General features: G+C 36.6%; 1 protein-coding gene across 2 annotated transcripts in view; it reads right to left on the reverse strand.

Annotated features, from left to right (window-relative positions):
- Positions 1-58: 58 nt before the first annotated feature.
- The window catches only part of LOC127859340 (uncharacterized), a 38,768-nt gene continuing 26,350 nt past the window's right edge, over positions 59-12,476 (reverse strand). Inside the window, exons 1-3 of one of the 2 annotated variants that reach the window (XM_052396688.1) lie at positions 2,691-3,004; positions 1,305-1,448; positions 59-1,029 (exon numbers count right to left, since the gene is read on the reverse strand). In XM_052396688.1, coding sequence (XP_052252648.1) covers positions 872-1,029; positions 1,305-1,448; positions 2,691-2,892 — 504 coding nt within the window. In that variant the 5' untranslated portion in view covers positions 2,893-3,004 and the 3' untranslated portion in view covers positions 59-871. Of the gene's footprint in view, positions 1,030-1,304; positions 1,449-2,690; positions 3,005-12,476 lie in introns of those variants that run through there. The other variant, XM_052396686.1, reaches the window with a different exon arrangement.

The raw sequence follows: 12,476 nt of genomic DNA on the forward strand, positions 1-12,476 counted from the left end.
GCGATCACTGATAAGGCGTCATGTCAATTGCAAGACTATAACGTGCGAAATCACAAGCTATGTTTATAAACATTTTATTTAATAAATATTATTATAATTTACATATGCTCAAAAGTATAAATAAATTGTATAACAGAATCGGATAACTCTTTTTTTAAGTGTTACATAAGGAAATATAGCACTATAACATAAAATAAATGTAAATTAAATATAGACGAACCACGGTTTGCCTAAATTTCAACTCTTTATTTCTTTGATTAACTTATGATCATTTTGTTCTCAAGTCAAAACACTATCGTTTTTCACTATCGCTCTATTTAATTGTGTTCAACATGTTAAATCTACCCTTAAAAAGGTTTCATGTTTACTTGCATCGGATACGTATCGAAACATGTCATAAAATACGAAAACAAACTGTGACATAAAAAAATGTTCAAGTTCGTTTACATGGTGCAGGATCACGTGACCTTTGAGAGTTCACAAATGAACGTTAATGGATGTAAACACACCGGTATGTGGTACTTTTCTTCAAATAACTTTTTAAAACTATTTTTCTTTAGAATTTCTACCAGTGCATAAAAGACAGTTTTTATGTTGCTGATTGCAATGTGAAAAACATAAGAATAGCTTTATTTGATAAACCGGGGTTCTTGGTCAAATTTTCATGTGTAACGCATTCATGTACATGGGTATGCTGCACGCAACGTGAAATTTTGGCACCGATTTCAGACGTATTCAATGATTTATGTGTGTTTACATTCTTTCCAGTCCATGTGTAAACCCCTGTTAACCCCGTTGATCCTGCACTCTGTTCACGTCAGCATACAAATAAAACACGGCGTTGGTTGTCTCTTTCAGCCAGTTCAGCGAATTACTTCCCTTTGTTCATCCAGTCCATCAATCCCAGAATGCCCGCTACTGCCATGATGATACCGGCGATGATTGCAAGCGCGAAAGCACCCGAGTACTCGGCGAACACTAAATAACTTTTCGCTCCATATATGATGATGCCGACAATTATGAATCCACCTTAAACATGAAATAAAGAACACAACATTAAATGAAATAAATTGTATAAGAAACGTAAGGTGTGTTTCTGTGTGTGTTTAAGTACGCGGCAAAAAAGATCTCATTTACATAGAAAGACCCATCCTGGTGTAAATAAATATCGTAGCAACAACTAAGATTGAATAGTTTTATCACAGTCGCATTGTCAATGTGTAAGGCATTAATTTTTGAAGAATAAAAAACTAACACATATTACAAAATATTTTTTTCAAAATCATTGTTGTTCGTGTGCTTACATGCGCAGAAGGATAGTATCCACGCAACAAGCTTGAGAATCTTCATGTCGGACTTGACGAACACGACGACGATGGTGAGGATGAGGGCGGCGATAATCAGCAGGATCCCGATCACCTCGAATGCCTGGGTCGCCTCCCACCAGCCTAAAAGACAGAAACATCTTCCGGTTTCTCTTTCCACTTTAATCATGTTTCTGGATTCTTACGGATATTCCCGTAGAACCTACTCCCTTCTCCTGATCCACCAGTAGCCCGTATACAAAGTAATGTTCCTACTTACTTTCATTTTTTTTTGTAATCTGCGTTGCCTCAAACCAACCAGCAAAACGACAAATAGAGTTCCAGGACCACTGTATATGTCTTCTTAAAGGGGCCTTTTCACGTTTTGGTAAATTGACAAAATTGAAAAAAGTTGTTTCAGATTCGCTAATTTTCGTTTTTAATTATGATATTTGTGAGGAAATAGTATTACTTAACATTTACAATACTCTAAAATATCCTTTACATGCATCTTTTGATGATTTGAAAACCTGAAAATTATAAAGCGTTGCAACGCGAAACGAATGAATAATTTGGAAAGTGCTGTTGTTGTCGTTATTTTTGGGGGGAAACTACGAGGATTGCTGATATAACTAAAAAATACATCTGCTCATATCATGAGCACGGATGGTCGAGTGGTCTATGCGGAAGACTTTATACTCCAGGACTCCAGGGTCAGTGGTTCGGCCCAGTTGAGGGTAACTTTGTTTTACTTTTTTAAAATTGTATTCTTGTTTTTTCACTGGAGATTTTTAGGTCCAATGTTTAAATTTATCAATATTAAACTTTTAATGACAAGCTTCAATACATGCCAAAAATCTGTGAAAATGCCCCTTTAATTAAAATGATAAAACTTTCCCTAAATCAATTTGTTAAATTATGATTTTTTTAATTGTGATAAAATTGTGCAAGGATCGGGTCATTTGCTTTTTTCATTTTTTTCGATAAGTTATTCATTTAGTGTTATAAATAACGAAATAAATAAATAACTTGATGCCTGAAACTGTTTGAACTTTTTTAATTGTGCGTGTGTGTTTATTTCGACGTTTACGATATCCTTCTTTGCCTGAGGTTGCATTATGTGTCGCCCAATTGTGTTTATTCATTTGTAATATCAAACATGTTGCTGTAACGATAGCAATAAAATTATTTTATTTTTCATTGCTTTAAAAACGTTTTATAAGTTGTCAATTTACTATTATTTCCCTAGATTACGTTTAGACAGGAGCAGCTAGACTCTGTTAACACGAGTTTCTCAACATAAATAAACAACAACACGGCATATATCTGCATAGTTATGAGCCTCAAAACAGCAATTGTAAATAAAGAAATAAAAGGAAAACTTACTTGTAGCATTTTCGACATTAACACACAATTTATATCCAGGGGACTCGGAACAGATACGGAAAAGCGAGCCGTATGTCTCATAATTTCCGGCATCCAAGGAAAACCAGTAGGGAATGGCCAACGCAAGAACCTGAATTATAAACGCAGCAATCAACAGAATGAATGCTATCTTCAGAAAAAGTGAACTGTCACTAAAACCCATTTTGCTGTGCTTTTGCTCTCTTTCAATCACAACACATTAAGATTTAACGACAGCGATTGACACTGTGGTTATAAATATGCGTTAATGGTTTATTCACGCCATGGTGCTTATATTTGCCCCAGCAACGGCCAATTGCAACAACTGTTTGCTTTTGTTTGGTTGTTTCTATGTGACTGTGCAGGTGTCAGGCTGAGTAGTTAGATGTGTATGCTGCATCTATTGTAAGATTGTGAAAAACCGATTTCATTAGCGTTTGCACGCATTTTCGAGCACGAAGGGCTGCACAAACAAATGGCAACAATCACAGGCGTATTTCAAAGGAAAACATTAAAAAATCATGAACAAGAAATATCTTGAAAACAAATTATACGGCGTTGGTGTTTATAGTTTTTGATGTTGAAAACAGTCGTCATTAAAATCAAAGAGCTCTGAATAATGTCACAGTTGTTTTTCCGAACAATTAGCCGCATTAAATTCAAATTCATTGTAATTAGTTCGTACGTAGTTTACAATCTTATCGAAGACCCTACTCCAAGAATGACAACGCCCAAATAAGACTAATATTTGTGAAAACAAGCTAGGAGATAAAATATTGTTTGTCACTCTGCTAATCACTTCAGATATTAACCCATTTATGCCAAGTGGACTCTCTCATCCTTCTAAATTGGATCAATTTATTTCCAAAATTAGGGATGTCTAGTATATTTATTTCTATATTAAGAATATTTCTTACAAAAATTCCTTCAAGAAAACAGCGCAGATCCTGATGAGTCGCCGCATCATGCGGCGTCTCATCTGGTTCTACGCTGTTTGCCAAGGCCTTTTTTCTAGACGCTAGGCATAAATGGGCTAATGGATCAGCGACTCGACAAGAACAAATGTATGGCATTGTTAGCCGATCAAGATAATACATCGGTATATGGTTTTTATGTCGCATGCTGCATTGTTTTAAATGTGATTTTAATTTGCAAATGACTAGTTTACACTCTTTTGAAGAAGTAAATACTTTTTGTCGAACTAAATAAGACTCCGATATTAACATTATTTTAGGCACCAAATAGTGGGGATTTCAAAAATCCTTAATGTTATGTGACGCAACAAAGATTGTGTTTTAAGATTATAATTAAACACTTTTTGAAGACAATACCGAACGTTTTCTATTTGGCTTACTTTGTGTATTTTAAACAAAATTCTAGTTATTCATTGGGGCCTTCAGGTAGGAAAAATATCCAAGATTTTATTGGCCTTTGGTAAATGCCAATTAAAGGGACCTTATTACGTTTGGGCAAATTGACAAATTAAAAAATGACAAATTTTCGTTTTAGTTATAATATTTGAGAGGAAACATTAATACCCATTATATGCATCTTTTGCCGATTTAAAAACCTGAATATTATAAAGCTTTTCAAACGAGAAACGATTGAATAATTTTGAGAGTTTTGTTTTAATCCTTATTTTTTGTGACATTACGAGGATTAATCTATTATCACTGTATGAGCACGGATGGCCGATTGGCTTAAAAGGGCCTTTTCACAGATTTTGGCATGTTTTGAAGTTTGTCATTTAATGCTTTTTATTGATAAATGTAAACATTTGATCTAAAAAGGTCCCGTAAAAAATCAAGAATAAAATTTAAAAAAGAAAAAAAAAGTAACCCTCAAGAGGGCTCAAACCACTGACCCCTGGAGTCGTGGAGTAAAATGTCTACCACTTAGACCCCTCGACCATCTAACCGCATACAATGCATGATGTATTTTATACTATATATAAGCAATCCTCGTAGTTTCACAAAACATAACGACAACAACAGAACTCTCAAAATTATTCAATCGTTTCGCGTTGCAATGCTTTAATGCTATCAGGATAACTGTTTCAACATGCAGATTGGATTAATGGTACAAGAGTGCATGTTTGAACACATCGCTTTGCATCTCTGCTATAGTTTTTAGTTGTGACGCTTGCGAACAACTAATGTTACTGCCTTAAAATTCAATTCGGTATGCTCTTTACTACGCTAAGAACGATAACTACCGCATCTGCCTGTGCACACTGATTAGCCTGTTTATACTTCACCACTGGTACACTGCAGACAGTGAGTGTGTGTATGTAATAAATCAAAAGTGTTTAACAGCTTGTGCGACGACATTGGCCAATTTGTCATTGAAATCTGTACATATTTACTGCGTTCAGGGAAAACGGGGCTTAATGCATGTCAAATAAGTGGTGTCATGTGCACACTGAATAGCCTGTGAAGTGCGCACAAGCTAATCAATGACGACACTTTTTGATGTTATCGTGTTTTTCGTTTAAAGAGAGTCTCTGGTACTGGGATGACAATTAATGCATATGCATAAAGCCATGTCTTTCCAAAATGAAGCTTACAATATCTTTTCTATTAATGCTTTAAGAAAGAAGATACCTGTGATAATAACTTCAAAGTAACCTCGCTGACAAGGCAAATAACCAAAATCACTTTTAAATAAAATAAACAACCAATGACTTCTAAATTGTTGCCTTGTGGCATTTTTTAGTAAACATCTTAAAGGAACCTTTTCACAGTTTGTCATTAAATGCTTAATATTTATCAATGTGGACATTGGATCTTAAAAGTTCAATTAAAAAAAAACAAGAATGAATTTAAAGAAACAAAAAAGTCACCCTCAAATGGGCTCAAACCACTGACCCCTGGAATAAAAGTCTATCGTTTGACCACTTGGCCATCCGTGCTCATGCAATGAGAGGTGTATTTTGTACTTTATATAAGCAATCCTCGTAGTATGAAAAAATACAACGACAACAACAGAACTCTCCGAATTATTAAATCGTTTAATTTTGTCAATTTTTTTTATTGCGTTTAATACACTGTCAGGTTTAGTGGATGCCTGTTAGCCTGAGGCCAGTAGATTTAAGCCCAGGAAACTCCATTTCGGTTGGTTACAGTTGGGCTAAAAAGCAGGGCAACTAGCTTTTTCAAAGCTTGAAAAAACTCAATCCAATTAAACATAGAATACAAATTTGAGAATGTGGATCAAATAGGCCTAGGAAATGATTCAATTCCGGCCCACAACAAGACATGATGCATTTAAAGTCTGTCATGTCGGCAAAATTGTTGCTCAATAATTTCAAGAAAATAAATAAAGTATTAGATACAAATAACACAACATGTACATGATTCTAGGCTTGTTATTCTTTAGCAAGACAACCGAAATTCTAAAGATGGTTGCCAGTGCAGCAAGTTATTGCGAAAAAAGAGACATATTGTTGTTATTTTGTCAAAGTTATCTACGTATATAACATAAATATGAGGATAAACAGTGCACCCACCTCTCGACATGTGCTTTAAGACACACTCTTTATAAATTTGAATGGGTTTTCTTCATTTCAAACTTGAGATATAAAAAGCTATAACATAACTTTGAAAACTGAGTTGCGTCTAAGATTATGCAATAGCGAACAACTTCAGTGCCTTCAGCGCTTTGATTAATTTCGCAATTGTATCAATATATCGAATTCTTCTGTCTTCTGTCCATGTTCAAATGATATCGTATTGCGCATAGTGAAATGCTCCTAGCAAACATCAATAACATCAATAACATTCCATGTAATATATGCATGTTTCATTGCTGTATCGACAGTTAAGCATGTAAATTGAAATGCTACTGAACAATTCAAATAAAATTTTATTTAACGTTAAAATGGAGTAATATCTGCCTTGTGTATTTTTAATTTATGTAATTAACCTGAGTGTATTACACGTATATATTTTTTAAATACTCCATCTGGATGCTAACATAGTTTAAAAAATATTGCGAGTGGTTACTTAAATGTGTTTAGCCAAAATGTATGTAATCGTCAGTTTAAGTCCGCGGAGTGTTGCTGTTCTTTAAGAACTAAATGGTCACTGACATGATATAGTCAGTGAATATTATTTAATAAAAAGGTCATTATGGAACCTACACTCAATTGCAAGCCTGTAACGTGTGAACTCACATATTATGTTATAAACATTTTATTTGAAAATAATATTAAAATGAACATATGCTCAACAGTATAAATAAATTGTATAACATCGGATAACTCGTTTTTTAAGTGTTATATCAGGAAATATAGCAATATAACATAAAATAAATGTACGCAACAAATTAAAGAACAACGGTTTGCCAAATTTTCAAATCTTATACATATGTTTACTTTTTAGCATTTTGTTCTCAAGTCAAAGCACTATCGTTTGACACTTTCGCTCAATTTAATTTTGTTCAACATGTTAAATCTACCCTTGAACAGGTAATATGTTAACTTGCATCGGATACTAGTCGAAACATGTAATAAAATATCAAAACAAAATGTGGCATGAAGAATGTTCAAGTTCGTTCACGTCAGCATACAAATAAAACACAAAATGATTATTTGCTTCTCTCCTTCTGCGATTTACTTCCCCTTGTTCATCCAGTCCATCAATCCCAGAATGCCCGCAACTGCCATGATGATTCCGGCGATGATTGCAAGCGCGAAAGCACCCGAGTACACGGCGAACACTGAATAATTTTTCGCTCCATATATGATGATGCCGACAATTATGACCCCGCCTTTATCGTGAAATAAAGAACAAAACATTCACTGAAATAAATTTAAGGTGTGTTTCTGTATGTCTGTAAGTACGCGGTAGAAATTGTTATCAGTAACGTAGAAAGACCTATCCTGGTGTAAATAAATATCTTCGCAACAACTAAGTTTGAATAGTTTTATCACAGTCACATTGTCAATGTGAGAGGCGTTAATTTAAAAAACAGCAACAAATATTACAAAATATTATTTCAAAATCATTTCCGTTCGTTAATGTGCTTACATGCGCAGAAGGATATTATCCACGCAACAAGCTTAAGAATCTTTATGTCGGACTTGAAGAACACGACGACGATTGCGATGGTGAGGGCGGCGATGATTAGAAGGATCCCGATCACATCCATTGCCCGGGTCGCCTCCAACCCCAGCCAAAAAGAGATAAACGACTTCCGGGTTCTCTGTCCACTATTAGCGTATTTCTGGTTTCTTACAAATTCTGCAGTAAAATCTACTCCCTTCTCCTGAGCCACCAGTAATCCGCATACAAAGTTATGTTCTTACTTACTTAATCGGCTTTCATCAAACCAACCAGCAAAACGACAATTAGAGTTCCTGGGCCACTGTATATTCCGTCTTAATTGAAATTAAAAAACTTTCCCTTAATCAATTTTTTTTTGAAAGTGTGTTGAAATTGTGCAAGGATCATTCATTTGCTTTCTCATATTTTTTCCGGTAAGTTATTCATTTAGCGTTATAAATAACTTGATGCCTGAAACTGTTTGAACTGTTTAAATTGTGTCTGTGTTTATTTGTATATTTCGACGTTTTAGATGTTCTTCTTTGCCAGAGGTTGCATTATATGTCGCCCAATTGTGTTAATTCATGGGCAATTTCGAACATGTGGCTGTAACGGGAGCAATATTATTATTTTATTTTTCATTGCTTCAAGAAAACGTTTTATAAGTTGTCAATTTACCAGTATTTTACCAAGACTACTTTAAGACAGGATCAGCAAGACTATGTTAACACGAGTTTCTCAGCATTAATAAACAACAACACGGCAAATAACAACAACACGGCATATAACAACAACACGGCATATATCTGCATAGTTATGATCCTCAAAGCAGCACTTGTAAATAAAGAAAAAAAGGAAAACTTACTTTCTGCATTTTCCACATCGGCAGTTGCTTTATATCCAATTATCTCGACACAGGCCCGGAAAAGCGAGCCATGCGACGTATAAATTCCGGCATCCACGGAAAACCAGTAGGGAATGGCCAACGCAAGAACCTGAATTATAAACGCAGCAATCAACAGAATGAATGCTATCTTCAGAAAAAGTGAACTGTCTCTAAAACCCATTTTGCTATGCCTTTGTTCTCTTTCAATCACAACAAATCGCAATTAACGAAGGTGACAAGAATTAACGAGAGCAATTGGTAATGCGGGTATTCATATGCGTTAATGGTAATTCAAGCCTGGGCGCTGTTATTTGACCCAGCAACGGCCGAATGCAACAACTGTTTGCGTTTGTTTGGTTGTTTCTATGTGAGTGTGCAGGTGGCGGGCTGAGTAGTTATATGAGCGTATGCTGCAGCTGTTGGAAGAGTGCACAAAACCCAATTTCATTAGCGTTTGCACGTTTTCTAGAGCAGGAAGGGTATGAAAAAAGGCAACAACAGGGGTAAATCAAAGGAAAACATTAAAAACAAGAGCACCGCCTTACGGGTGCAGACCGCTCATCTATTTTTCTTTTTAAAGGTGAAGGGACCTATCTCAATTTCAATCACAAAGGAAGGAGGGGGTGTGGTCATTTATTACATTTTCTTCCAAAAAAGCAAAAAAATGCAATTTTTTGTTTGAGGGGGTGGGGGGATTTTTACGATGTGTTTTTAAACCATGTTTAAAAATAAAAAATAAAAAAAAATTGGGGGGGGGGGGTTGGGTTGGGGGGGGGTATAATGTTAGGGTGTGGTGGTCATTTATTAGATGATCTTTAAGAAAAAAAAACACTTATTTTTTTTTGGGGGGGGGGATTCGGGGGGGGGGGGGGGCTTGGGGGATGGTTTGGGTGGAGTCTATTGTGGTATGTCAGGTAACAGTTGTTTTGTCAAAGTATCAATCAAATTTATTCATAAATAAAGAATTTATGGCAATTTTAGCAAAATTTCATAATTTGACCTTGAGTCAAGTTCATTCAAAGGTCAAGGTAAAATTCAACTTGCCAGGTACAGTACCCTTATGCTAGCATGAAAGTATTTGAAGTTTGAAAGCAATAGCCTTGATACTTTAGAAGTAAAGTGGATCTAAACACAACATTAAACCATATATTCAAAGTTACTAAGTCAAAAAAGGGCCATAATTCCGTAAAAATGACAACCAGAGTTATGCAACTTGTCCTTTACTGTCCCCTTATGATAGTTTGCGAGCGTTCCAAGTATGAAAGCAATATCTATGATACTTTAGGGGTAAAGTGGACCGAACACAAAACTTAACCAAATTTTCAATTTTCTAAGTAAAAAGGGTCCATAATTCCGTCAAAATGCCAGTCAGAGTTACATACCTTTGCCTGCATAGTCCCCTTTTGAAAGTTATTAAGTGTTGCAAGTATGAAAGCAATAGCTTTGATACTTTAGTAATAAAGTGGACCTAAACACAAAACTTAACCAAATTTTCAATTTTCTAAGTATAAAAAGGGCACATAATTCTGTCAAAATGCCAGTCAGAGTAACATAACTTTGCCTGCACAGTCCCCTTATAATAGTTAGTAAGTGTTGCAAGTATGAAAGCAATCGCTTTGATACTTAATGAATAAAATGGACTTAAACACAAAACTTAACCAAAATTTTCAATTTTCTTAGTATAAAAAGGGCACATAATTCTGTCAAAATGCCAATCAGAGTTACATAACTTTGCCTGCACAGTCCCCTTATACTAGTTAGTAAGTGTTGCAAGTATGAAAGCAATAGCTTTGATCCTTAAGGAATAAAATGGACCTAAACACAAAACTTAACCAAAATTTACAATTTTCTAAGTATAAAAAGGGCACATAATTCTGTCAAAATGCACGCCAGAGTTATCTAACTTTGCCTGCCCAGTCCCCTCATGATAGTAAGTAAGTGTACCAAGTTTGAATGCAATAGAATTGATACTTTATGAGAAAAGTGGAGCTAAACGCAAAACTTAACCGGACGCCGACGCTGACGCCGACGCTGACGCCGACGCCAAGGTGATGACAATAGCTCATGTTTTTTTCAAAAAATAGATGAGCTGACAAGAGATGTGTTTGTCAGAAACACATTGCCCCGTTTGTTGTTGTTTTTCTGAGTTTATTTACAAGTCCCACGCCCCTTCACGGAGTCATTTAAGCTGGACCTGCCCCTGTGACCTTTAAGGGGAAAAAAATTAGTTTTGAGCCAAAGTAGGTCAAATTTACCCCGGTTGTCCGGGTGTTCGCCAAATAATAATAATTATTATTATATATTTTTTTTAATTTTCTTTTTTTCTTTTTTTTCTTTTTATTAATATTTTTGTTTGAATAGTTCAGTGCACGTTGGCAAATGAGACCTTAATGTGCCCTGTATCGTGTGCTAATGGTGTGGTGTGATCATGTGGCGTGTTTTGTATGTAAGTGGTGTGTTTGTGAGTGTTGCATGGGTGTATTCTGGGTCCTGTGTTGTTGATATGTGGATGGTTATGTATAGTTTGTGTTATGTGGTGGCTGAGCCTTTGTCTGGAGCGGTAGAGGAGGAGTTTGTCGGGTGTTTTACGTCCGTCGGTCAATCGTGGAAGGCTGTATCTCATTTCAGTACGCTTAACAGGTTGTTATATTAATATATATCGTTCGCGTGGCGGAAGTATACCGGAAACGGCGGTGCGAGCGCTTGCCTTCTGTGATGGCTATGTCGCATGATGAGGGGATTCGGGCGGAACCGGTTCAGTCTAAGTTTGTTCCTATGTAGGTGTAGAGGCGAGCTCTCATGGTTTTTTGTTTGCCAGTAATGACGTTGGAGTTGTGTACGTCGTGGTGTTTGTTGTTGTTGTTGTTGTTTGGGCGTTACAGGGTTGTTTGTGTTAATGGATTGGTTATGGGTTTGTGCTTGCTTGGATTGTTGTTGTTGTGTGGGGAGAGGGTTCATAACCTGTTTGTGTTTTGTGGATTGAACGGGCGTTGGTGATGGTTGCACGGGCGGTGTGGTTTTGAGCCTCTCTTTCGGGGAATTTATTTTTGAGTATAGCCAGTATTTCGGCTTCGGATTTACCTACCAGCTGTTTAGCCATTTGGTCTAAGTTAGGGCGCTGATTTGTTGTATTCATATTATTTAGGTAATTGTTTGTAAGTCGCAGGTTTTTGTTGTTAATTGTAGTTTGGTATTTGAGGTACACTGGGAACCCCTTATACGCCGCGCTGTGGCCCCCACCACAGTTTGCGCACTTCTTAGCGCCCCTTGATGTGCACGACGCGTGCGAGTGGTTACCCGCGCAGTGTGGGCATTTCGCGTTGTTTTTGCATGCGTGCGATGCATGGCCGAACATCTGGCATTTATAGCACCGTAGGCTAGCGAATAGTTCGGGCTTAACGTTGTGGCCTAGGATATTGGTTGGCGCGTTTTATGATTTAAAAGTGACTGTTATAAAATCGTTTCGTACTCCGCTATGGACGGCCTCTACATTAGGTTTAGATTTAAGGTCATTTTTTAGCTGCTCGATGTTCGCATTTAGGGGGACATGAATTATGCCTTTGCCTAATTTGGGTTGCTCAGTCAGTTTGAAGTCGTAACTGCCGAAGGAGAATTGATGCGCTTTATGGATCGCGTCTTTTCTTATTTTAAATAGTAGTCCGGACTTTACTTCTTTGAGCGGTTTGGCTTGTTAAGACCCAACGAAATTTACGAAGGCTTCACCAATTGCCTTGGCCTTGTTGCGCGGGAAAAATCGCCGCGACAGTGCCAAGACAGAGGGTGAGCCATATTGCCTGGCCAGGGTCATTGTTGGTAGATTGCCCAGCGGACTGGGGC

The sequence above is a fragment of the Dreissena polymorpha genome, chromosome 15, assembly GCF_020536995.1.
Source record: "Dreissena polymorpha isolate Duluth1 chromosome 15, UMN_Dpol_1.0, whole genome shotgun sequence".
Classification (NCBI taxonomy): Eukaryota; Metazoa; Mollusca; class Bivalvia; order Myida; family Dreissenidae; genus Dreissena; species Dreissena polymorpha.